The sequence below is a fragment of the Harpia harpyja genome, chromosome 6 (assembly GCF_026419915.1).
Source record: "Harpia harpyja isolate bHarHar1 chromosome 6, bHarHar1 primary haplotype, whole genome shotgun sequence".
Classification (NCBI taxonomy): domain Eukaryota; kingdom Metazoa; phylum Chordata; class Aves; order Accipitriformes; family Accipitridae; genus Harpia; species Harpia harpyja.
The window spans coordinates 35,620,889-35,648,200 of NC_068945.1; the positions used below are offsets into that span (position 1 = coordinate 35,620,889).

Here is a 27,312-nt window from a genome sequence, read left to right on the forward strand (position 1 = left end):
GAGCCTGGGTGAAGCGTTCTGCGGATATGCATTTTGTAATAGTGCTAAGCTCAGAGAGCAAATAGCTCTGGTAACTGAGATGTTTGCCCTCAGTGTGCTCCAATAAACTGATTTACCTTTCTTCTTTTTTTTTGCCCTTTTTTTTAAAAAGAGCTGACGCAAGTTTGTCAAAGGGAGTTGTTGGGGTGTAGCAGCTGTTGATTGGTTCATCTGATACACTCCCATTTGTCTTTAAATCACTGTCCAACTGCTCTAGGTTGCACATGAGCAAACTTTTCATTACAGGTGCAATTCCTAAAAGATATAACCTGCTTAGCAAGCAAGCAAGAGAACCTGCTTGACTCAGAGGTAAACCTAAATCTTTTTTTCTTTACAATGTTTGATCAATGTATTTTAGACACTGGCCACATCTTTTAAAATTGAGAATTAGAAATGTAATTAATCTGTAAATATAAGTGCAATGTGAAGGATGGGCTCCTTAAGATTTACTGACATGGTAATTTATGTTGGCAAATGTCTTTGGTATTTCTTCAGGAATGAAATTTAGTCTTTTTTTTTTTTTTTTATTTGTACAGCAAATCAAACCTTAAGCAACAAAAGAAAGAGCAAAAGGTGTTTAAAACTGACCAGGCGATTAAGAAATGAATGCCTGCTTTCCTTTGCAGCCCTTGGCTAACTTCTGAGAATTTTTTTCAAGGATCTTGATTTACTTGGCTAACACTTCTGTAAATAAATGAATTTGTGAAAGCAGGCTTTGCATTTTAATTGTTCATTTCACAGTGACAACACTTATTTCATTTTGAAATAGCTGCGCAGACAGTAATATTATAAACTCACTGTCATGCAGATGAAGAATCTGGCAAAATCTGCTAAACCAGATACCATGGTGGAGCTTACAAATTTTGATACTGCAAAAGCCATGAAAATGTTAGTCATATCTGTGACCTGGCATTATTTGCCCGATGGTTGTCCATTCTCTTAATGTCCTAACTGCAGACTGGACAGAGTTCAATAACGTTGTGAGATCAGATGCCAAAAATTTCATTGTTTTCTGAATAGTTGCTGAAAACCATTACTTAATAAATGAGACAGAGCAGTACCCCATACTTGAAGAGAAAAACAGTTTTAGAGGGATAAATACCTTCCCGCTAATAAGAGGTGAATCTCTTTTCAACCAGCATTTCCATTTTAATGCCATACTTCAAGAAAAATCTTCTGTTCAGCCAAATGCCACAGGAGACAGCAAAACTATCGCCGTATTGAAGCCAAGTTTAAGGAACTCTGTAGAGCTAAGAGATTTTTCTTGTATGTAAACATAAGGGGGAAAATTATTGATTTTAAATAAAGGGAAAGAAAAAGAAGTGGAGAGCTTTTTGGTTACTTCCAAACTTACAAAATTCCTCTCTAGGGAAAGGAAGCTGGGCAAGTCACGATGGGTTTGGGTGCCGAAAACAGGGTTTAGGCACAAAATTCAGAACTCTGAAGCAGAAAGCACTAAATCCCAGGGAAGCTGAAGCAGATGAACTTTGGTTTTTCTCCTCCCATATCACGTGCTGGGCTTCTGGCAGGGCCCAGGCCTGCCCGACCTTGGTGGCCGTCCTCTGTCACGCCACCGCTGCCCTGGTGCCTGGCCATCACCCAGGAGCAGCGGTCCAGCCAGCACGAACAGGGCTGCAACCCAGCAGCCGTCTACCAGCCCTGGCACCGGGCTTGGCCACGGCACGGCGTGCAGCCGTAGCCACCGTTTTGTTTTAAACAGAGCCAGCCAGCGCATCCCCCCTTTTGCTAAATAATATCTCGCAGGTGGAGCAGCGACCCGAGAGGCGCGAGGCTACACCGTTTCCTCCCCAGGTGAAGGGACGGCAGCTCTGCCCCTTCTGCGGTACTGGTGGGGAGTGGGCGCAACCGGTACCTCAACGTCCTTCCAAACCCGTCAGTACCGGCGGTGTTAGGAACCTGAAGATATGGATTTGCCACCAAGGACCAGCTCTGCCAAGTCCTACTGAAGTTCAAAGGCACTGTTGGTTGTCATTACAGTCATTAGTGTTTGCGGGATTCAAATCTAACACCAAGCCTGTTTCGTGGGTCTCGTCCTGCCCGCATTTATACCAATGGCTTTCAGCTCGTGGTTTGCAGACCCCTTGAGCTCTACCAACCGCTCCCCAAAAAGTGACAACTGCAAGAAACCGGGTTCGCAACAGATTTAATTTTGCCACCCGAGGCTTTGCACCTTCACCAGAAGACTTTTAGGAATTCACAGATTGAAAAAAAAAAAAAAAAAAAAAATCAAAAATCACTGCTCTATGCAGGAATTCCACAGCCTCTTGAGATGACGCCCATAAATCAGATTACTTGTGTAAATGTTTGACAGGACAATGCCCAGATGATTCTTATGCTGTAACATGTATTTCCAGCCAATTTTTGCTCCCCTTTCCAAAGTGTGTTTGCTGTGCTGCACAGACTTTCCTCCTCAACCTAATCTCTGTGTAACTTAACTCCTGGCAACTTTTTTGCTTACTTTTCCTCTGTTTCCCAACTCTTTGAAGATCTGTATTTTTTGGACGGCCACTTCTGGAAAAGATGTTTCTCCGACAAGCAGTTAGGCAGTGCGCACGGGGGAGATTTTACCCTCTACCAGAACAGGGCTAAGCGCAGTCAGATTTGTCTGCCTGACTTTTACACCACAGATTAAAAATAAGCAATAGGAATTGGAAGGACTTTGTTTCTCAGGCAGGGCAGCATCTGCGTTTGAAGACGGTTCTGTGAATGAAACCACAGTTGGGAGGGCTCCGTTGGGTTTTTTTATTATTATTTTTTTTTTTTTGTCTCCCGGAGTTATTCATAACCCGAGCGGGCAGAACCCCCCGGCCACTGGAATGTGTGTGCCGGCAGCTCTGCTCTGATGCCCGAATCACTCGTCCCCTCACGCACGCTCCCCGCATGGCAGCAGAAAGGAGTAAACCCAGCTGCTTTCTCTGGTAGGAAATCTCCTAATGCACTCTGATATTGTTTTTCCTTTTCAGTTGTCTGGTCTGGGTGAATGATTTTAGTAAGAAGCAAGGAGGCTGACTTTGATTTCTGGCCCGGAGTCAGTTTTAGCCTCCAGGATTGGTATTTAAAGTTTGCATTTACGTTTTTAACACATGCGCTCTAACATTTTGCCACTACAAATACATTTGTAGGCGTTCTTAAGAACTGCATGTGATCACTAGCAGAGGATAGTGAAGGTCTGGTCATCGAGCGAGGACCTACACATCCATAAATGCAAAACCAGGAAAAAGGCTCTTAAATAATTGCAGGTTTAGTGTTACAAAGAGCCAGACATAGAAATTATTTGTTGTGGTGTTTTCTGATATTGTTATTATGCAGTGCTGGGCTGCATTTAGCGTGTGATATTTATGAAAAATGTAGTGGATCCAGCCAGTCTGCCTGATTGCAAGGTAGGAGGCAGAGTGCCAGGAGACTGCAATTCTGGCCCCAGGTGTGCCAGCAGTGTGCTATCTGGTCTGTGCTCGCTCCCTTCACCCGTGTGCCCCTTTATCTCCTCAGCTGTGAAATGGAAATATAAAATGCATCAAGGAATATCTTTGGGAAGTGAAAAGTATTGTAAAACTGTAACATTTCTTGCACAGTGTTTTCCTCTTGAATGTGGGAATGAGCAAATGAATGTAAATGTGTATCAGCAGATGAGACTGTAACATAAAGCTGCTGAAATCCTGGAGGTGAAGTCGTCTTTGTAACTTTTTGGTTTGTATAGTTTCCTTTGGTCCATATAGAGAGTTGAGCATTTATTCATATGATTTTTAAAAGGCAGGAATTTTTCTAACAAGGGTAAAGATAGTCAGTCTTACATCCATGTAATAATCCCGCGTGAGACAGAGCTTCTAGTCATGGGACAAGTAAGAATGAAACACAGATATACTGAAAACCACAAACTGCTGTATCAGAATTGCACATCCTAATTATCAAAGAAGTGATCATACAGAGATGCTTACCTCTGTCAGACCCCAGTGAAAGGGACAAATCTTCAAAACATTTAAATCTGTGACAACATTAATCTTACAACAAATGATTCGAAACACTGAGCATTTCCCTTAAGAGTATGCATGTTTTGAAGCAGTAGTAGGAAAACCCTGATACACTCCATTTCTAACAGCAAGCACTTCTGCATCACCATCCCCTAGAAATTCAAAAGCAGCAGTTCAAGAAATTCTTTTCTGCCAGCTTTGTAATTTTGCCAGATGCTGGACATCCACTGTGCATCTGTTGGCCCCTGCGCTCTTTACCATTTGACGAGAGACAGCAGGGCCAAGTGCTGGCATATAAAGGGACATTATGCTTGCCCAGAATTTTCCCAGTCTGCAACAGTTTCCCCTCTTAATGCTATTACAAAGAACAAACACAAACCCAATGATTCACACTGGTTTCTCTAATTTGAGGAAAACTCTAATGAGTTCTGTTGTGGTTTGTTTGCAGAACAGAGTGTTCTGGCAGTCCCCGCATGGTAGAGAGGACCCACAAGCAGACGGCGCGGTGCTGTTTACCCTGAAGAAACGAGCGTGTGTGCTGGAAAGCGCTGACCACTCTAATGGATCGCATGGAGCTGCAAAAAGTCAACATCGAACTTGATGATCAGAGCAACAGTGGGGAAAGCCTCGAAGACAACTACACGGAGCTGGTTGATTCAGAAAAGGCTGCAATTAGGAGGTAAGCATTTAAATGGGAAGGCTGTTCCGTTAAGGCTAGAAAGCAGTAATCAAAAAACAAGCTTCACTAATGGCATCTGGGACTCAAAACATTTCCTAGGTAATACAATGAAATTAGTGTGGTTGTTTAGCTAGCGTTTTCCCACAGCACCAACCCTCCCTGCTCTGTGCCCTGGAGAATGGTGTGCCCAGTTCAGCAGGTCCAGCCCAAGACCCCCCCCCAACTTGCCGGCCACCCCCTGGAGTCACCTCTGCAGGATCCCAGCCCCCACTTGGCAATTTCTAACCACTCCGGTCAGATAGTACATGTGTAAATTAATACGTTCTCAGGGCAGCGCAACCTGAGCATGCCGAGCGGGGGAACACGTTCCAGGGTGAGGTACGGAGGGCAGCAGCTCGGTGCTCCCACGGGGACAGCCCACCCTCCGGCATCTCCAGCAGGACCCACCGTAGCCCCAGCACCTGGGTAGCCTGAGAAAGACATCTCAAAACCAGCCATCTGCCTCCAGCTCTCAGCTTGCTGAACGCCCCCAGCACGTATCTCCAACAGGGCAGTCGCAAAGCGCTTTGTTCCTCGGATGTGAAGAACGCACTCGGCTTTAGCACGCTGCTGGCAGTAAGGAATTGTTGCTTTCCAACATCTGCAATCAGATACAATTCGAAGATTGCTGGGTTTAAAACTAAATTCCAAGGCCAAGCAAAGATCTGTTAAGCATGCCATTGGACGTGAGAATCTTACAGGATAAAAGAGGGTTTTTTTCTGAAGGATGCTTAAATATTCATTGCAATGTCAAAGGAAAGTTTCCCACTGACAACAAAAGGCACTACCTGAACATGATGTGTGTCATAAGCCTTACCTAATATTTTCTTATTTTTCTTTGTGTTCAGTCCATTTGCTAGTGATGATGCAGAAAGTCAGAAGTTCCTTACAAATGGATATCTGGGTAAAAAGAAATTGGAAGAATTTAATGAAGAATATGTAAGTTTTATTCATTTTTAAGAGTAATTACAAAGCAAATCTTATTGACCCAAATCTTTTTCCAAAAGTCTCAGTAAACAAAGTTCCTCTGGAGCTTGATCAGCATAATCTTGGCTTTGGAAGAGTAAACACATTTTTTCTAATAGTTAGCACAGCAAACCCTTTCTGTTGCCTTGCAAGTAAAACTGGGTCTTTCCTTCACAAGCCATCAGAAAAATTCCTCAGATCATAGTTGGACGTCAGTAGCACCCATGTCATCTCACCCGAGATGTTCAGCCGGGGTGGGTCTGCACCCATTTTTCTGACAGCAGATTTGGTCCAGGGGAACTTTGTTGCTCCTATATCAAGGTAGAGCTGGGCCTTAGTGCATGCGTGCTTGTATTGTTTCCAGCATCGGCGTCAATGAATCCACATCCAGCCGCATTGCTTTCAAGAAAGGACATTCATGTTCGGCTTTACAATGCTGAACATTACACGCTCAGCACGCCTCCAACTCTTTAGACAACTCCATGTGCAAACGGAAGCACAGCACCGGTTCCTGGGGTGTGCGTGTTGGTACCTCTGCTCAGGATTTCACTTTATTCAAAGTTTTCATGAACTTGGTGCAAAGAAAGGCATTATTTTATTGCTCATGTTACAGGTTTTATTAGGCTTGATCCAATACAAACAAAAAAATATTATTTGTGGTTGCAAGCTAAAATTAAGAGCCATATTCCCCCCCCCTTTCTTTTCCACTTGGTGGCAGATGTGACTCCCTCACACACCATCCCCCCCTTTCCCAGTTTTTTGTCCTCTTCCACTCTCCTGCCTCCAGCCCAAGCCGCACAGCGCTTCCGTCTTCTCCCCCAGTCACACTTTTAATTCTCCAAGGAAAGAAGCACGTCCTGCCTGGAGAAAAATTCAGTAATTGGTTAGATTAATTTTTAAAAATCACCTGAATTTTTTTTAAAACAATAAGTGGGAAATCTGTCAGATAGCAGCATGTATTTCTATAGAGGCTAGCCAGCCCAGCCAGTTGTGGCTATGTCACCTCAGTCGCCCGTAGCCCTCCTCCCCGCCGAGACGCGGAGCGAGTGGGAAGAGGCAAACCCCTACCAGCACAGCTGGCTTTGGGAGGAAAAAACACTCCTTATGGTGGCAAGCGCCTGTGGGCTCAGGATCCTTGATGAAGCTCCACCTCTTAAGGATCAAGGGAGCAATACAGGGAAAACCAGCAATTAGGATAATTAGTCTGTTCTGCTCAGTAAAAGGCAAATTAATTGCCATTGTCTGTGCTTGCTCCCAACAGCACCGGGGCAGAGCTTCCTTTGGAATGTCATCGTTCAACCTCAGCAATGCCATTATGGGCAGCGGCATCTTAGGGCTCTCCTATGCCATGGCCAACACAGGAATTATCCTTTTCGTGTAAGTACATAGAAACAAAAGCAAATAGAATATAAGCAGTGAGCTGGAGCCAAAGTTTTTTGTGGTTAGAGAGGTACGTTAAGCTTGTTTTGTTAGCTGAAAAGTTTTGTAAGATCATCTGTAATGAAAATATTTTAGCTGCACCGCAAGGAACCTTCCGCTGCTGACAAAACCTTTTTTTTTTTATTTTAGCCCTATTTTGTATCAGGAACACAACTGTGAATTGATACTGTGCAGTCAAAAACCAGAGGGGAAGAACAGTATACGGGTCCTAAAATAACAACAGCAATCTTGGTGGTTCAGTATGGGAGTTCAACAAGGGAAATAAATCACCCTTAAAGTATATATTTACGTCATCCCAACTATCTAATCACTGTGTAGAAATGGAAGAACAATATTCGCTATAAGTCTGAAATAGCAGCATGCTTTGAATGCAAAGGCATTCACAGATTTATTCAGATTTAATGTTGCTCCCTCAAGTCTATTTGTACTCAATGTGCACAGATGACAGCAATGGTATGTGGCTGACATACAGTAAGTATACAAAATGGGTTTTGATAGGCAGTAACAGATAGCCATGTGAGGGTTTTTAATCTATAGCTAACCTTGTAAAATAAGACAGACTGTACCAAAAAAAAAAAGGTTGGTTTTCTTTTTTTAATTTTTAATTTTAACTGAAGCCTTAATTTTAATCCCCCGTGACACTGGTATAAAACACAACAGTACTGTATGACAATAGGCTGGTTTTTTACATTACCGAAATCTAACAAGCCTTTAAATCGCGTTGCATGGCTATCTTTATATGGCTTCTTTCTTCTGGAGATTGTGTAACTACGACAGCAACAGCATTTGAAATGCTACATGTAGCTTCTAGTTGCTAAGAAACACCTCCTGTTTTGCCAGTAGAATTTTTAACTGAAAATTAATTGTAGATGCAAATGCTGTCCTGGATAAGTACTTCCCAGCACCTGCACTCAAATGGTTTAGACATAGTATTTGCAGAAACAGAAATGGAAGCTGGTTCTAAAATTGACTACATTAGAGTCTGAAAAATGTAGGATTCTTTTTTCTCCAACTTTCTCTGAGCACTTGCACTAACTAGTATGGCCATAAATTATCACTGGAAAGAAAACTGTGATACATCAAGCCTCACTTGGGGGAAAAAAAACCAACCTTTGTAATATCTTTATTTTTAAAGTTCATTCACACAGGTGGCTAAAAAAATCTGATATAAGCCTAATGACATTAGCTCTGTTGGCAGTGCTAAAGCAGGGCATAATGCTAAAGCAACCCTATGGAGTCTTAAGCAGCAAAAACAAAGGTTGTCTCCACCCACAGCTCATTTTCTTTTCTGTCCTACTTCCATACTTTCTGCATGAGAACATTCTCCCTTCTGGTAGAGGAAGGAGTTTTATTTAAAAGTATAAAACTGTGTGGGGATATTGTTACCCCCATGGCATGCATCCACTTGCTGGAGATTCCTCTGTTTTCACAGATCATGACGTTAGTGTTAGCGGGACAGAAGAATCCCATCTACTAAATGGAAACTGCTGGACATTAATTCTAATTTAGACGATGCTGGCAGCATTGTCTAAATTTTTGTAATTTACTGTTCTCATGTTGCCCAAGTGCTCTCATGCTGGAAGATGTTCCACAGGGTGAAGGCAAAAGGAGGGTTCTGAAGTTCCCATTACATCCTCCTCTCCCACAGGGGATGTTTGCAATGGCATGGGAGCATCACTTCTGCTGCCTGGCGTGATATAGCAAGTGCAGCCAGGATGGCTTTGGTTTACCGTACCTCATGTGTGAGGACACAGAGACCACGTCTCTGAAAAGCAGCTGCATAGGTGCCCCTGCTCAAGAAGGACGGCATCTTGGCAGGATACACTGCGACCTCAGAAGCGATCCCCCCTTACCATACTGCATGAGCCCACAGCATGAGAGACGACCCTGCTCACACGAAGTCTGCAGCGCTGTCTGTCTCTCTTGGAGAAAGAAACATCAGAGAAAATTGTGACGGCCTGGTGGCCATCACCTGGCCCCAGGACCTGTGTCTCCTCTTAGACTAACTCATTTACGAACTTGCCTGTCAGCGTCTCCGGTATCTGTACCAAACCGTGTGTTCAGTGGAGTGGAAGGTGTGGGCACAACCTCCTGTTCAGCCACGGAGTAAGGCACATCCCTGTTTCCTAGCTCTGTCATGTTATCATCGCATCCCCTTTGGCACCAACACTTTTGCAGGCTGATGACAAGACAGTTATGGTAATAAGATATGCTGCCCACAGTGTTGTGCCCTGAAAACGTCATACAAAGCTACATTTTTCACCAGCAGTTCACAAGAGGCAGATAACTGAAATCACATAGGATGCAAATGTCACATGGAAGTGACATGGCAGTAATCAGAATTAATGAATTCAGGCACCGGTACCTTCAAGCAGACTAGGCTAGAAGAGTATGCTGCAAGTGCACCAAGAGCAGGTTTTTCCAGTGTCATGCCACGCATTAGCACCATGCAAAATTTCTAATGTACTTTGCAAAGCGTATATCTCAAGGTAAACTCCACGACTTCACAATAGCATGGCAGAATTCGAAAGTAGTGACTAGCCCAGAGCTGGCAGTGAAGTTGTCGCAATCATAGTTTGGGGTTTGGGGTTTTTTGATAGCTCTGAGGAAGGAGAGAGGTTAAAACGAGAGGTCAGCGAGCAGCTAAGAGAGCAAAGACCTGACTCTTGCACAGAAATCCATTTACTTTATTAGGGTCTTGTTAAGATGTAAGATTCTGTCCTTGTGGAATAACACAGAACTGGCATTTACGCAGATTTAAACAAGCCTTGAGGGGCTTTTGGAGTGTATAAGGTGCAACTGCACTCACAAGTAAGCTACAGTTGACACTTATGTCTGCATTTAGCACTGGGAATCCAAAGCACAAACTTGCTGAAAACTATTTACACATTTAACTTCATGAGAGTGAGGAAGTGTGCGTTTAAATCAACTGAGTGTCTCTCATGTCCTGCTTAGGATTCTGATTTCTGCTTTGTCTTGCAGAGTTTTGCTGCTCAGCGTAGCAATACTGTCGCTCTACTCGGTCCACCTCTTACTGAAGATATCAAAAGAAGGAGGTATGAGGATCAGGCTGTGACTGACTAATATTCCCTACTGCATGCTTGCATGTATTTTACCCTGGCATGCAATTCATCAAGAGTGTCCAATGTAGTGGCCCATGTTTCTCTTTTGGTTTGGTTTTTTTTCAGGATCACTAATATATGAAAAGCTGGGAGAAAAGGCATTTGGCTGGCCTGGGAAGTGTGGTGTTTTCATTTCAGTTACAATGCAGAATATTGGAGGTAAGGAGCAAAAGTTTTCCAACTTCTGATGCTTTTCTACAGAACACAAATGCTTTCTCTCCTCTGTCTGGCTAAATGGCATCAGAGATGATCCAGGTACAGTATACACTATATTGTAATAAGGAAGGACAGGAGGAATTCATCTTGCCTAGTTTCAGCTACCTGACACTTCAGTGTTTGGTGAAAGCTAGTTGCCTGGGATCTCTCCATGACCAGTGCAGAGCCTTCAGTGATGGCTAAAATGGCTTGGCTGACTGTCCTCAAGGAGTTGGCCATTTCTCTTCACTGAGTACAGCTCAGACTAGATACCATCTGCTTCAACTTAGAAAAGATTAATCTGACCTAAAAGGAACAGCACGTAGTTCTGATTTCTCCATAAAAGAATGGCTCTTCAGGAGTTCATTTTCCAGCTGAATCCTCTCCTTGAAATGACAGCTGGGCTGTGATCTCTCTAAGATGTTGAGTGTTGCAGAGTGATTGTTGAAAGTATTCATCCACAAAGATACTTCCTGTGAAATATCTATCGAGTAACCTCCATCTCCTTGGAACAGGACACTGTTTACTTACCGATGTAAGTAGTAAGGGTAGGACTGTGCATTCACGCAGTGAAGCTTATTTCCTTTTACTACCCTGGAAGAAGACTTTTAGGAGACTGGAGAACGCCATATCTGAAAGCTCAGGGGAGTTTGTAATTTTTTCCAGCTTTCTTAAGGAGAAGTAGTTGAAATAAAAATTAAATGCATCACTGGTCAATTAAATGTATGTAGATTTTTTTGTGATCTCTCTCTTGGAACTTGGTGTGTTTTGTAAATCTCCATCGACAGATCATTACTGTCCTTTTACAGCAACTTTGCTACCCAGACAGAGGTGTTTCACTTCTCTACTGCAAGAGATTTTTTGATTTTGTTCATAAAAGGTCCTTTTCCATGGTCTTCCATTCCTTCCTCAAGCCTGGATATCAAAAGTGGTTGAATTCAGGAAGGAAGTATGCTTCCTTGTTAGAGAAGAATAGCTGTTCCTCTAATCCTCTTGTCTAGGTCGATCCATAGGTCTCCAGAGACCTCTCTGTGGCCAGCGTAAAATAACTGTAAAAAGCATGCCTTCTGGCAGTACATTTAAATGAGAGGTATAGAAGTCCACTCTTCCATCAGGAATCTTGACAACTAGTTTTGGTTTTTTATATATGGACTAGAGCATTGGAAGGAAGAAGCTGAAAATAGACGGGATAAGGTAGATGAAGAGATTTAGAGGCAGTAACAACTAAAGCTACTACAGAATGTCGATGGACACTATCTATTGGAAAAACAACATTTACAACCAAAAAGCAAAAGGAAAAGTTAAGAGTGTAAATTTCATCAGAAGAGTGATTTGAGCATGTTGTTAATTCAGTAATAACTGTATTGTATTCTAACACTGAATGCTAGATGTCATTCAGGACATGCTCATAACAATATCAAGGGAACATACCATCTGTTTAGTCACACTGTTATTCAAACAAAACTCATTTCTCTATTTTAGCAAAAACTGGTTTCCCAAAACAATATGTTTTTCATAAAGCATTAATGTTTTTTAAAACAAATTATATTTGTTGGAACTACATTGTTTTCTCTGAAGGTGTGTGTTTGGTTTTTTCAGCAATGTCAAGCTACCTCTTTATTATTAAATATGAACTTCCTGAAGTGATCAGAGCATTTATGAAACTTGAGGAGAGTTCTGGGTAGGTACCTTTGCCCAACCTGAACCTCAGATGAAAATTTTTCACTTTGATGCCAATGATAATGATTGTTATTTTTTTATTCCTCCTTTTTAGGGAGTGGTATGTAAATGGGAACTACCTCGTAATACTCGTAACAGTTGGGATTATTCTTCCCCTCTCCCTTCTAAAGAGCTTAGGTAAGCTTAATGCCCCACTTTTAGCCTCATTTCTTTTTTCTGTTAGGATTGTGAATTTATATGTAGCTGAACTCTTGTTTTTTTTTTCTTGCTGCACAGGTTATCTTGGTTATACGAGTGGTTTTTCGCTGACCTGTATGGTTTTCTTTGTCAGTGTGGTAGGTGACTGTTTGGGTATTGTCTCTAAGCAAATACAGAGCCTGTAAACTGCGCAACACTGTTATATTTCTTACCATGACAATTTAATGTGGATGCTAGAATAGCACCTGCAAGTGAACCAAATCAACAAGCCCATTGCCGAATGAAGCCAGAATAAAAAAGATCACCTTAAAAAACAACACTCAAGAATAAAACATAGAGCAGGACAACAGCAGAGGCAGAGTAACAAGAAATATTTGCAGGAGAAGCAGAAGTGGTAGCACTTGGTTTCTTACTCCCCCTCTTTCCCCTCTCTCTTCTGTGTGCCTGCTTATATTTCTGTTGCCATACCCTGGATGTAAGTGTAATCTCCTATGGTGGTACTCTTCTGATGACATTGTCTACTCTTCTGTAGGTAATCTTCAAGAAATTCCAAGTACCCTGTCCTCTCCCCGTCATGGACCATGGGGTTGAAAACTGGACGGCCACCAACAACACAGTGCCAATGCACCTGGTGATGTTACCAAACGAGTCTCTCGGTTCTGGTGTGAATTTCATGATGGACAACACAGCTGGGCACTTGCCGGGCCTTGAGGATCCAAGAGACGCCTCGCCCAAAAGTGGTGTAGAATATGAAGCACACAGTGACAGTAGTGACATGTGTCAACCAAAATACTTTGTGTTCAACTCACGGGTAAGGGAGATTCTGTAGAATTTGTCTTTAGCCATTCGTACCACAGCTAAACTGCTGCCTGCCAAAAGTCAGAGGTACAGCAGTGACCATTCTTACTAATGGGAGCTTTATTTTACAGACTGCCTATGCAATACCCATCCTGGCATTTGCATTCGTATGCCACCCTGAGGTGCTACCAATATACAGTGAACTGAAAGAGTAAGGTTCTTAAATTTTGTCCCATACTTCCAGTTAACCATAGCTAGAGATCACTTTCTACATGTTCTGCCTTGATTGCTGGTGTGTAGGCACCCACCTGCTAATGATTTATTGCTTTTCATAGTAAGCAGATACTGGCTTTGCTTTGACCTAATAGTCAGGTATTGGTGACAGAGAACCACTGTTCAGAAAGCCGTATTGATCCATATTTACTTAGGAAAGGAGAAATCTGGACAGTCCTTCAAATGATGTGAAATATACTGGGGAACTTGGTTGCACTGAAACAGATAATTCTGGTTTCTAATAATATCTTAATGAGTTCTGTGTCTGGGTCAGCTGCTGCTTACTCTTAAGGTTTCTTGGGATGCCATTGGTTTGGGTGTCTTACATAGGCTCTTCACCCAGCCCATTTTGCTTATCAAATATCAAAAATCAAATACATTTGCTTAAATCAGCACAGAGTGGACAGTTCGGAAGGGCTAAGAAAATGCATTTGTTCAACAGCAAGAATTACATTACAGGAGGTTGTGCTGCAAAACTCAAGGAGGCCAAGACCCATTACCTCCTATTTCAGCAGGTTTAACCTCAGAAGAAATAAAAATTCTCAGATGATTTGGGAACATGCTTCCAGGTCTTATAAGCTGAAGATTTTCTTACACCAAATCTTTAACCAAAGGATTTCTAAAGAAAGGATTTGACATGCAGGAGGTTCTTGAACCTGTAGAACAGCCCTATTTAGATATAAGGGTATGTTCTTATAGAGCTGACTGAAAGCTCTTGTCTATTATTATTACCTGCCCTGTAATTTTAGCCACTCTATTTTTTAGTTAAAATACACCATTTGAGATTGACAATATATAAATAATGATATACAAAATAATATGGCACATTTATATGTTGTCATTAAGTAAGCAGTAGAAATGGAGTTTCGACACACTTCTTTTATAAGTCTGTGGTGTTGGTCTGCACAGAGCTGCGAAGCTTCAAGTGAAGAGCTCTGTATGACCGATATAGTTGCTCTGCACTTACTAGCCAGTGAGGGGATGTCAGTAGAGTTATGACTCTTCAGAGTACTTCTTGAACAAATAGAGGCTTTACAAGAATAGCACTGTTACTATCTTTCTCTCCTACTTCAGTCGCTCCCGAAAGCGGATGCAGAATGTCTCAAATATCTCCATCACTGGCATGCTTATCATGTATCTTCTGGCTGCCCTCTTTGGATACCTTACCTTCTACGGTAGGTCAAAGCCCTGTTCTCTGCAGAATTTTCCCTCTCATTTTAAAGCAGGGAAGGTGGTTCGATCACACTGAGGCACAAGTGTTCATGAATTTTCTGTGGGTCCGAATCCAGATGTAAGCATTACTCAAACATAATACCCAATGTGTAACCTCCTGAATAAGCGGTGGGACTTATCCAGCTGTCAGGCCACAAGTTCCTCACCCGTGAGAGGCTCAGAGACACCTACTAGGGGGGCCAGTTGCGTATCTCTTGGGTTTGTGAACTCGGACAACAAGCTGCTGTAAACTTGGCTCTTGGCAAAGGCCAAGAGTGACCATGCTAAAAATACTCTAGTGTTCAACAGTTTTACAGGACACTATTAAGTGCTACCCACTCTAGCTCTGATGCCACTAATTCAGCTTCACCTATGCTGAAAAACAGGTGCAAATCATTCTAGTGTAAAAAAAATATGGATGAGCTAGACTAACCCGTAGGTAAACAGAGCAGTCCCTGTATTAGCACACCGTTTTATGCAAACGCCACCTCTTTTTACCTCGTTAGTTCCTCTGTTACAGCAGAGAAGTGAATGACACAGCACAATCTGCTCTCTATCGCTGGGGCAAGAGGGCTCTGTCTGAGAGCTGGGACACCTGGGTGGAGGTCGAAGGGAGCTGTTCCCAGTTCAGTGAGTTGTTTCCTATTTCGTATGGCAGAAATTACTTTTACCTTAGGTTCCGCATCCACTTAATGACTTTGAGAAAGTCATTTGAGATACTGGAATACAAAGCATCACCTCAGCGCTGTATTACCCTCATCATCTTTGAATGATGGACTTGTACCGGTTGTGCTGGGGAAACTCCTCTTTTGTGCCTAGCCCATAACATGTATCTGATGACAGCAGCTGGGCCAAAGCTAATCTTATCTGGCTGCAGTATAAAGATCCTTTTGCATGTGCAGATATTGCTGAAGGACTTAACTCCTTTCTGTTTCCTTTTCATAGGAGAAGTTGAAGATGAGCTACTTCATACATACACCAGAGTGTACACCTTCGACACCCTATTGCTGTCAGTTCGCCTGGCAGTGCTGGTGGCTGTAACCCTGACTGTGCCCCTTGTCCTTTTCCCCGTAAGTAACCCAGCTGCTGAAGCTGAAATCAGGGCTAGCCCATATACACTGACTGGATGTACTCAGCACACACAGACTTTAACATCGAAGAAAAGTAAGCCTGAGTTTTTATTTGGGAGGGTCTGTTTTCTCATATGCAGTTTGACCAGAGCAAGGACCTTAGGCAGTTAGGGTTGCAAACTTTGAAAGACTGAAATAAATCAGTCTTTATAAATAAATCAGAAATAAATCAGGAACAACTGCCCTGTCTCTCTCTGTACTATATTTACCAGAGCAGCAGTGTAAGTATCAAAGACTTGGGGATATACTGAAACCGCTTATGAGATTTCCTACTATAGGCACCTACTATAGCATCCAAACGCAGGACAGACACGTGCAGCTCAGGCCACGTGCGGTGCAGGGCTGCCAGACCTGGCTGCCAAGGTAGAGGGGCAGAGGCACATCTTACATGCTCGACTCTATGGACAGAGCAGGAAGCTAAGTACCAGAAAACAGAGGCAGTCAGGACTCAGCCACGTAGTCAGATGTCTGAGCAAAGTTTGGAGCTTCTAGGTGCTGTTCACAGGGAAAAAAAACGCAATATCCACAGTAGCGGGGGCAGAAAGACACAGCTAAACAAATCGCTCTGCAGAGGGACTGACCCTCCTCAGGGATCAATCCCCACCTGAAGAGCAGACCTCCAGGCTCCTGAATGCTCAGGACCATCCCTCGTGCCTTCCCTGAGCTGCTACGCAGCAGGGCAGGAAAGAGTTGATCCCGGTCATTAAGTTTGGGGAGGCCGGCGTGCCATTTGTACGGCACGTGGAAGCCCAGCATCATGCTGCCGGTGGGCTCCCAGAAATCCGCGTCACACCGTAGTGTTCCCATCTGATGAGAGCAGTGACCCTGGGGTCCTGTTGCTCCGTTGTCCTGGACGCAAACACGAGTTCTGCATAGGTACTGTTTCCAGGCTTGCTGACAAATACCTAAGAGAAGCAATCACCATTCAAGGTTGTCTACAAAAAAATAAAAAGTTCCGGTATAAAGCACCCAGAGTGATCAGTCCATCTAGCTTAGAGCTCTCCGGTGCTCTGCCTTAAATGTCATGTTTAAACCAGTGACTAAATGCTTAAGTGAGTCTTGAAGAACTGGTCACTCTTCATGGGAAAACAAGCTAAGGGCATTGCAAAAGGGTCTTATCTGTCAGATGTAGCATTTTGCATTTTAACTTTCTGTATGATCATTTTTATATCTGAATAGTGTGCAAAGGCTTAGCAGTTACATACCACAGCACTAACTGCTCTGTTAAAAGAACTCCTGAGAAAATATCATTTCCTTGTAAGCCAGCATAACAAACAATTTTACATGGCCTATGAGGACAGCCAGCTTAGCAGATCTAGTTACTCAAAATTAGCAGCATAGTTGTATCAACTATTTTTTTATGAACTACCACATATGTATTTTCTTAAAGTAGTTAGACTTTATACTTTTTAAAAAAAAAAGAAATCATTGCATTGCTGAAAAAAAAATTATATAGATCTATGTACCATTAGTCACTGTAAAACTTCAGTTTGATAGCTTCATTTTAAGGACTATGTCACAGCAGGAATAACGCACAAGATGCTGACAATAAGTGAACAAGAATGCAGGCAGCAGTTCCTTGGTGGAATAAAGCTGTTTTACATCAACTCAGGGGCTGGACAAAATTTTTGCAATCTGCCTCCTCTTCCTAATATTGGTTCACATCAACCTGAAAAACATAAATTGCAAAATTCATGCTGTGTTTTCAAATGATGGGCTCCAAGTCTGACAGAACCCCAAACATTTATTGAATTGCCAAACTCATCCAGAAACAGTTGTCTGTTGTTTTAAAACAGCCAAACAGAAGTGGGGTTTGAGCTTTTTACAGTGTAAAAACATTTTTGTTCAACTTGTACTTTTCAAATCTTTTAAGTTAATCACGGTACTTCGGAGTAACACTGTCTCCAGCCACCAAAGGGATTTGCTCTTGACCTTTTTCCTACTTACCATCTTTGCTGATGAAAAAGCAAAAAAACTCTCTCTGTGTTGTGTGAGAAAGTCAGCGGACCAAAAAGGATCCTCTGCAAAAGCTTTTAGGATCATAATTTCCAAGTGGCATTGAGAAATACGCTTTTATTTTGACATATATATATATTTAATGAAAGTAAAACAACAGCTTGCTCTTTCTCTCACAAAAGTAAATGACAGAACTCCTGAGGGATTTTCGGAGGGATCAGGTTCAGGAATACAGCAACTCATATTTCACCAGTGCATTTTTTGCCCGTTGATTAGTATTCGTAGTGGGGGTTTCTTTGGGATTTTTTTTGCTGATATAAGCATCTCTCAGTTGAACAGATTTCATGTCCCTGATTTTACACCCTATTTACTTGACTTTCTTCTACACTGCAAATATTTGAGTTTCTGCATTAAACTGTGAACCCAGTTCTCAAAAACCTACATCAGAGTGAGATTACATTAAGGGAATCAAAGACTGAAAACACATTTCTTCAGTCAGAATTTCTCACAGCAAAAGTAACTAGCATAGTCCATTTAAAAAAGTGAAAAGCAAAGATAAATTAATTGCTGTTTTACTTTCCCTGCTGGTTCTCACCTTACAGATCCGTTCATCTATCAGTGCGTTGCTGTTTCCCAAAAGGCCGTTCAGCTGGATAAGACATTTCCTGATTGCAGCAGTAATTCTTGCTTTTAATAACCTGCTTGTAATTTTTGTCCCGACTATTAAAGACATCTTTGGATTTATTGGTAGGTTTCATAAAGACTTTTTGTTTACTCTGTTAATCCTTTCCACAACATATTTACATTCATGGACTGAATGACAGTCTCAGTTTGGGTCCTACAGTGGAGTAATATAAACACAGATTAAAGTGAAAAGGGACACAAAAATTCCCAAAGAGCTGACAGACAAAGCTAAACGTTACCCAGCTTTGTTGCTACCTTGCATGAGGCACAAGGAACTGAATAATCCCAGTATAAAATCTGGTAAGGAATTCCCATTTTGACAGCAAGGGCATTTAGTGCATGTGGAGGAGAGGGAAATCACCTTTGGTTTTCAAGCACCTATAGCCTAGACAAAATGTATTGACTTCCAAACAATGATGTTGTTAGAAAATGGAGAAAAGTGATGCATTTCTTTTGACATTCACTGCTCTCCCCCTACCTCTTTCTTCTGGTCAGTTTTGCCCTCTGACCAAGAGGACCATGAAAAGCCTCCATGCTCTGAGCTGCCTGAGGACTCAGGGATGCAGATACCCTTAAGAAAGACACCTCCATGGGGGTTCTGCCTTTTTCAGGTTTCATACTCCACGCAGGCAGCTGGTTTGCTCCTCCCTGCCTTTCACACCTGGGCCACCACGTTGGGCTTTCGGTAACGAGCGCCTCGTTGGGCCCCGAGCACTCAAAGAAGTGTTTGGACATCTGCACGAATGCTGTCGACAGAGAGAGCCCTTTGTGCAGCTGGGCTTGGAAGAGCAGCTGCCTCCCCACACGCTCTCTTTTGTAGGTGCACCACGTTGCTGATGTGTCAGACGGCACGGTACTCAGCTCTGCTTTCTCTTCCAGGTGCCTCTTCTGCTACTATGCTGATTTTCATCCTCCCTGCTGCCTTCTACCTGCGGCTCGTTGAGAAGGAGCCCCTGAGGTCTCCCCAGAAGATCGGGGTAAGGGAGGTGGCAGCAATTGCAGAAGGAAGGACGGGAGGGTGTGTGCTTTCCGCTGGTCACAAATACTCAGGCCTTTGACTTGCAACAGCCAACAGTTGCTTATAAATGGTAGCGTCTCACGCCAAACACAGGTCGGGCGGTGTGATTCACCTTAGCGTGGAGAGCCAGGCTTCACAAGTCAAAGCCTTTAGCGCCCTACTGATACACAGCAGCGGGTGTCTTAGGTTAAAGTGTGTCTTAAATCACTAGAAAAAGGCATTTATTTAATCGAATCTAAGCTCTAGTTAACACCTGCACTTGCATAAATAATTCCGAGAAAGTGTATAAGGAGCCGTTGGTTCATGCTAGAAGGCCAGCTGTGGATTAACAGGAAGACGTGAGGTCAAGGTTGAGAAGGAAGTTGTATTGCAGACATAATTAACTCATAGTGAGTTCCCCACTGAGACAGATCCATACACCTGCAGGAGACTTATATGAAGGTCTATCATTTATACACAATGTGAATTTATACGTCGTGCCAGACTGCCCCAGCAGTACCTTTCATCCTGAACATCAATAGCTATCTGTACATTTAACAATATCACCAAGGAGATGTCCTTTGCAAGTTTAATCAGAAAAGTTACTGATGAAGGCACATAATGTAAACAGATATACATCTATACACAAGTTCACAAAAACCATGGAAGTGGAACTTCAACCGATACATACTGCAAGTATAATAAACAAAAAGGTTATCATAAAAGGATTTCTGATGATTACTTTGGAGCTGTTATTATAGAGAGACTGTGAATATTTGTTCGTGTCTCTTTGTTCATTCTTCATGTTGCTGTGTGTTAGGCACATCTAGAATTTCACACCCTGCACTGAGATCACATACAATATTCATCTTTGTGTTGCAAGGCAGAATATTGTTAAGTGTGGACAGATTACGGTAAACTAAAGCCCTGCTAAAGCAAAGGGTGACTATAAACATCTGAATCACTTGAATATATACAGAAGTGCCTTCAGAGAAGAGAGATGGGCTTACCTCTTTGTCTAATAAGGATGAAAAGGATTAAATGAAGCTGTTCTCAATATCAGAGAAAATGATTGTTCACTGAAAATTGGTCAGATTTTAAAGGAAAAAACTGTTCCTTTGCTATATTTTGTATTATTTTTCATAGTAACAAACTGGGGTTTTTTCAGCTCTAGTCTTGTAAAGCGTGGCTTGCTTTGACTGAAATTCACACAGGACTAACTTTGATTCACGTAGCTCACAGAGAATGACTCAAACTCAGGCCCTGGGTGTTAGATAAATGTGGTTCCAGTGGGACAGTCTGTGAACTACAGTCTGTTCAGTCGCTTGCTTTATTAACAAAATCTCATTTTCCAATTGCAGGCTCTAATTTTTCTCATACTTGGCATAATCTTCATGATTGTGAGTATGACTCTTATTGTAATGGACTGGATTTACAATCCCCCAAGTTCCAGACATCACTAACCTGTGGAGACAAGCGAGTGCTTTTTATACCATAAACATTTGCATTTTGTGCTCTGAAGGACACCTAAACGGGACTGTTATTCCTAGCTAGTAACTGCAGTATTTTGAAGACAGTTTCTGGTAAGGTCACTAGAACTCAGTGGAGTCTACGTCATCCTTTTCACTAAGGATCATTATCTATCCATTAGGAACCTGAGCTTAGCATTTCTGGCCAGGTGAAATGAAATGTGTGGTGTGGATGCTTTCTATTTTCAAAACCAAAACAACTGTGTACATAGTCCTCAAAAATAGCTTGGTGTCACCCTTTTCAGACTCTCCCACTATACTAATAACCACAGTTCCCAGAGCCCTGGGAAGCTAATGGCCAGAAAACCAGCTAGTACCTTGTTTTCTATCTGAAGCTCATGGGAGTGGCTGCCCAGGTCCAAGAGAAAAGGTACAGTTTCTGTAGGGGATCTGAAAGGTGACTGCTCCCTACCAACCTGTCCATCATCAGAAAGATGATGGCTTTGACAAGCCAGTGGACAAAGCTGAGCGTCAGATTTGTTGCCCAAATTCATAGCCCTTGGCAGGTGACGGCTGTCATACCGAATAAAGCTCTCTGGCCCAGACCCTGTGCTGGGGCGTGTGCTTGAAGAACAGTTGAGCATTCGCGCTTTGTTGTTAAAGATGCCTGTGCTGGAAACGTCAGGCACTTCTGCTGTGGGTTTTTTTGGTTTTCTTTACTTTTTTAATTCTTGTGTGAGCTTGCATCACTGAACAAGTTATATCCTCCATAGAAACTTGTCTTCCATTCTCATGGGAATTTAAGGAGACAACAAGGTGTGGCAAAGCACCCTGTCCAGTATTGTTCAGTACTTGTGTATTTGATAAATGTTCAGTGCAGGAAACTGTAATTTGCTATATATAAAAATATATGTATTTATGTACATAATTTTTTGTTTTCCTCTAGTTACAAAAATGTTACCCTGTGGTAAATGATTTTTGAAAATTTTTTTATGTGTCACTCTGTTTTCATAGCCACACACTTAATATTGTTTTGAAGAAAACATATTGGATCGGTGTGTTTGTAAAAGGTTCATTTTTATTCAGCGGTGTTTGAAATATACCTGTAGCAAGCCCTAACTGTTACCTGTGTAAAAACACATTCAGATGTTTACTACTTAGGTTACAATAAATTGCAAGATGTTTTCCTCTTGAGAATTTTTAATACATGCCTCAAAGTTCTGTATTACCATTGCACACCACAAATTTGGGTAGAACTTGCTCAATTACTGTACCTTACCTTGTCTATGCGAATGCTAGCATTCAACAACATACCTAATTAAGGTATGCAAAGGAAAAAACATTACTGATGATCTCAAGCGTATCATGCTATGCAGCTGTGCAAGACAGAAAAAAAAAAGGTTAAGTTCCGTGTTATATGGATGCTTAATTAACACCCAGTACCCTCCAGCTTGTGATTTTGGCTTTGCTGTGGAGTACCCACTACATATGCTCTCTGTACACACCAAGAAAAAACAGTCAGAGAAGTCATGTTAACTCCAAAGCAGAGGGAATGAGTGGGAAGGTGCAACTGTTGGTTTTAACATGCTTACACAAATCCAGGCTCATGTAATTGGAGTTTTCATTTTCCAACTTAGAAATCTGTTGAGTACGCACCTGTGAACTCAGAAAGCCATAAAGCACACAAAAGTTGTCTCTGCTCACTCCTCAGCTTCGCACAAAATTCTGTGTGTGTGTGTGTGTGGATAAATGTGTGTATACTTACAGGTTAACTGGAAAAGCATATCAAATACATATTCCATGCCAACTGCTATCTTCCTGAGCAGTCTTTTATGCTCACTTCAGTACTGTATCCTTAATATACTGGGCCACGCTTCCTCGCAAATGCTAATTCTGGCTTTGCAGTTTTTTAAGAAAAAGGTGAGAATAAACTTTTGCTCTATTTTAAGCAGACTAATACAAATAATGTTGCATTATTACTGAAGAGGCCTTTAACGTCGACTAGAGTTAATAGTAACATACCCACACACCTCTTTTCCTGTTACCGTTACGGAGAGTTACATGTATGGAAGAACTGAACTGTAACCACATCTTTGCTTCAGAGCAAAAGCACATATAGAGACTGCAGCTACCTGTAGAGACTCAGGAATTCATGTAGCCCACCTAAAATATGGATGACCTCAAGGGAAGTAACAGAAAAACTATGGAACAATGGCATAACTCATTGCCTTTTCACAGCACAAAACTGTTGGTGTCCAAATAGAGGTAGAGAGTCTGTAAAATGTCAGTTTTTCAAGTTAAAATATGTTGGTCACAGCGATATGCAGCTGCTGCGCATACTGGGAGCAGGGGTAGTATTACACACTAACTTATTGGCACTGCTGGGAATGGTGGATGTTGGAGTTTCTTGTTCGTTTTGTAACGTTGACAATAGGCCTTGTGAGGATTTTTATTACAAAACCATCCATGGATGTATAATAAATGAATTTTTCAAAGACCGTAGATCTTTTTTTCTTCTGTTTTAGGCTAGCAGGAGAAGGAATTTTTTTGAAAATCAAGGGGAGTCAAACTGGTAGCCTTAGCGCAAGCATCACTAAAACTGCATTCCCTTTTAAGAGAGAAATTTGTGTATCCATGTATCTGCAGATGAGCAACATGGCAGCCCCTTCATATAACAACCCTTTTGCATATCCTGTTTTCTATCTATGCATGGAGCTGCATAGACATCACTGGGTAGAGAATGGCTGGCATTAAAAGTGGGGTTGTCTGCGAGATACTGAATGCGTCGTTCTTTGGAGCATGGGATTAGCTGGGATACACAGTATAGCAGCTAAGTATAGTCACTATTAGGAGCACGCGCCAGATGGTACCGCTCTGTATAAATACTTCCTATCGTTGCAGCTGTAGGTTTTCCTGCTGTTACATATTTGTCTGGTGTATAATCGTAGCCCAAAATATACTGGTCTTCGCACCGCTCCAGCACCGATGAGCTCATGTGAGAACCACGCTCGCACACGTGGCCAGCCAGCGTTTGCCACCTGCCCGCTAATTAGGGAGACACTGCAGATGCACACGCTTGCTCAACACGAACATCCTCCCTGATTTTCTCCTTCCCCTTGTGGTTAGGTATCCTTAATTCCCTGCAGCATCTCCTTTGCTCTGTCTCGATGGTTCTTGAGCTATAACTTTTTTGTGGCAGAAGCTTGTTTTAATTAAACAATTAAAATTGTGGCAAGTGAATGAGGGGAGTTAAAGAAAAGGAAAAGGTATGTGTTCAAGGACAAAAAAGAAAGCAATGAAAATGTGTTAGAAGTTTTAGCGCTCACAGAGGTGTGTCATTAAATGGATGTGACAAGAATGCCAGAAGTGATATAGAAAAATACAAAAGTAATGAATAAATATTTCAGCCTGGATTTGGAAGGAGGCAGAACAAGGGACACTCATTAGAGGGCAAAGTTCTCTCTAGTCCATAAATAATCAAAGATGATGTTAAACAACATCCATCTGAAAGAAGGGCAGCAGGCCTAGATAAGCCACAAAGCAGCTGGCTCTGGTGTTAATTTTCAGTAAACCCTGGCATGCTTGGCTAGTTCTCAATGGCTGACATAATAGTAATTAGAGCTAGTCAGCAATTACTCACTGAGAGGTCTAGTTGGTGCTATAGGTGGAAAATTTCCATTTATTTGACTTTAAATTTCAATGAAAGTTTTTCTGAAAACGTGCTATCGCAACAAAATTCTGGCAGAGCCCAGGCACACCTGAGTGGAAACCTGCTTGGTTTTCCATTAACATGCCTGCAAGGTGCTGAGGGCTCCCGGGGGTTACAGCTCCTGGTTTCCACACACCCCCCCAGCAGCTTGGTCCCCCAGGAAGGGGACCTGCTATAGGGCCAGCCCGCTGACACCCAGCCCAGGTATTTTGGCTGGGCCTCCAGGGTGAGCTCAGGGTCGCGGTTTCCTCCCATGGCGTTTGGTCTCAGTGCTCTGGTAGCAATCCTGTCAATATTTCCATGGTATATTGTGCTGTGCAGTAGCATCCTGAAAAAAAGAAAAAAACACCCAAAAAACCACCTGGAGAATGGTTTTAGTTAATTAAATCATCACTGACTGCGAACGCGTGAAAGCTTGTGCTGAACCTGGGTGATAAAGATGGTTTTCAGGAGAGCGTGGGAGATACGAAGCTGGAAGCGATCTCAAGTAACCTCCTGTTCCACACCTGGGTTAGATAACAGTCTTAGGCTAGTGTTTGCAGGCAGCAACATTGGCTCCAGCTGCTCATTTCAGACATTTAGTAAAATCCAGGGTAAAAAAAAAAATATTGCTGTGCTAACTGCTCTCCCAACCACTAAAGCCTGTGAAGAGCTGCTCTTTCCAGCTACACAGGAGACACCACTGATACCTCCATACCCTCTGGACACGGAGGTGCTGGGGGGCAATTCGCAGTGCTGCAGAGCTGCCGCCTTCATCAGCAAAGCAAAGCTGAAAGGGGTTATGTCAGGTGGAGCCTAAATCCCCCTGCCCGCCTGGTGAGCCAAGTTCTAAACCCAATGCATCATCGTATAACGATAAATAGCTTTGGAAATCAATACGCTGTCCTAATTTTGCTACATAAAATGAGATGGAGACCTTGTTCCATTACTAACAATGAAGCAGAAGGTGTTTATCACCCAGCAGAAGCAAAATTAAACATAAAAGGACACTCGCTTGGCCACAGCTCTCTGGGACACTTTGAAGTGGATGTTTCAAGTTCCACATGCTCAAATGGAAAGTGTTCACAGAATTTATTCATCTTTACATACAGCATGCGCCTCTCCTGGCACGTTTATCTTAAGGCTTGGGAAAGTTACCCTGTCCTGAGTAACAGATTGTCTACCCACAAATTATTACCTAGCTGTTTATTCCCAAAAGGAGGGTCTGTACCTCCTCTCGGGGGAAGCTCGCTGATGGCATGAAGCAATGGCTGCGTGCCATCAACGTCAGCCTCCTTTTCCCTCTCTGACTGAGGTGAAATGTCTGCTTTTCCCACCACAGAGCATCCGACCCTTCCCACCGTTTCTTTCTGAGATGGCTGGGTTTAGCTTTTACACAAGCAGCTCAAGCCATTGACCCAGTTTCCAGATTGCCGCGGTCAAACTAACCCGACAAACAGCTTCACGTGCATGAGTTAATACAAGTGCTCACGCTAAGACTGACATTTCTCCTTTGAATCCCCACCTTTAACTTGGTCCATCCTGAGCAAACGTAGAGGGCTTAGCACAAAACATTTCTGAACTTCCCCTGGAAGAAGCAGCTGCTGAGGCAGACAGCTTCTCACATACCCCACGTTATTTACTGTTTCCTACAGGTTGCTTGCTGGTCTCCCCTTGGCTTGCAACACCTCCTCACCATTCAGAGGCACTTCATCCTAAAATATCACTAGTGGACAGAGATAGGTGCCCTATTTATGTCCTCAAAGCCTCGTTGCAGGGGTTAGGAGCCACCTGTTTCCCTCCTTCAGCTACAGAGTGATATAAGTTACATATATCTGAAAACTGCAATGAACTGACATAAATCTTCCGATGGGGCCCGGGCTGTCTTAATATACCCCTTTGCTCTTAACAATGCTTTTGCACTCCACAGTTCATTTTATAAACCTGCTGCAAAATGCCATTCAGACCTTTTTTTAATCCAGCCTCAAAGAAAACAAACATTTTAATTACCCCTGCTTTTACACCTGTGAGTAACTGGGCAGGTACAAGCTGAATAGGAAATCATATTCCCCATTGTTTTCTCCAGAAAATCTTATGTCAAACCCTAGGCTGTTGCAGGGAATGTGGTTCCTTATATTGCTCATTAAGAGTCTGCAAGACACCGAATATTGCTGCTAACCTCACCCGTAGTGAGCTGTGCAAACATCAGCACAACTTGTAGCTAAAGCAACAGTAGGCAATTAAAGCAACTATGTTCCTAGAAGCTATTGGGAAATCAACACGATTACCCAGAAAGCAAGTTCCCTGAAATTGTCTCCAATGCCCAAGATCTCATAGTACTACGTGAAATACATCAAATTGCATTCAGTCCAACAGCATTCATTGTGGAGTGAGTCAGGCAACCTAGTCAGGAATAACTCATTTTCTTATGGACTCCTACACACTGCCAGAGCCATGAATAGACATTTTGGTTAAATGGGAATATTTTACCTGGCTTCAGGTACAAAAGAAAACAGGGAAAAGCTCAATATTTCTGTAAAAAAAGAGGGCATCACCAGCATCCTCTGGATGGGACCAAAACCATTTCCCTCCCATAGACACCGTGCCACCAGCGGCAAAGGGATCACATCCTTAACTTCAGAAGTTGGGAGCGTGCAATTAATACCAGCTTAATCTGTGCTGCAGCCGCTTTGAAGCCCAACAGCTACCATGAGGGCCAGGTTACTTATTCAGCAGAGGGGACATTTTGTTAAAACAC

General features: G+C 42.6%; 1 protein-coding gene and 1 long non-coding RNA gene across 3 annotated transcripts; one reads left to right on the forward strand and one right to left on the reverse strand.

Moving 5' to 3' along the window:
- The first annotated feature begins 225 nt into the window (after positions 1-225).
- Positions 226-22,070, forward strand: SLC38A4 (solute carrier family 38 member 4). Of its 2 annotated transcripts, none has more exons than XM_052790427.1 (16): positions 226-348; positions 4,477-4,707; positions 5,595-5,685; positions 6,974-7,089; positions 10,135-10,208; positions 10,341-10,433; positions 12,069-12,150; positions 12,244-12,326; positions 12,426-12,484; positions 12,880-13,158; positions 13,277-13,356; positions 14,493-14,593; positions 15,576-15,700; positions 18,319-18,463; positions 19,280-19,377; positions 20,759-22,070. In XM_052790427.1, the coding sequence occupies exons 2-16, from the start codon at positions 4,589-4,591 to the stop codon at positions 20,858-20,860; spliced, it is 1,647 nt and encodes a 548-aa protein (XP_052646387.1). In that variant the 5' UTR covers positions 226-348; positions 4,477-4,588; the 3' UTR covers positions 20,861-22,070. The 2 variants fall into 2 exon arrangements, with proteins under 2 accessions (XP_052646387.1, XP_052646388.1); XM_052790428.1 differs by lacking the exon at positions 226-348 and adding an exon at positions 2,959-2,978.
- Positions 22,071-24,518: 2,448 nt separating this feature from the next.
- Positions 24,519-26,701, reverse strand: LOC128143334 (uncharacterized). The gene is made up of 2 exons (XR_008235730.1): positions 26,080-26,701; positions 24,519-24,903 (listed from the first exon to the last, which is right to left on the reverse strand). It is a non-coding gene; the product is annotated as an uncharacterized LOC128143334 (long non-coding RNA).
- Between the last annotated feature and the right edge of the window lie 611 nt (positions 26,702-27,312).

Coding starts and splice junctions, on each gene's coding strand:
- SLC38A4 (XM_052790427.1), top strand. CDS start 4,589: ATGGATCGCATGGAGCTGCAAAAAGTCAACATCGAACTTGATGATCAG. Junction 10,434..12,068: donor TACAATGCAGAATATTGGAG/GTAAGGAGCAAA, acceptor TGGTTTTTTCAG/CAATGTCAAGCTACCTCTTT. Junction 18,464..19,279: donor AGACATCTTTGGATTTATTG/GTAGGTTTCATA, acceptor TTTCTCTTCCAG/GTGCCTCTTCTGCTACTATG.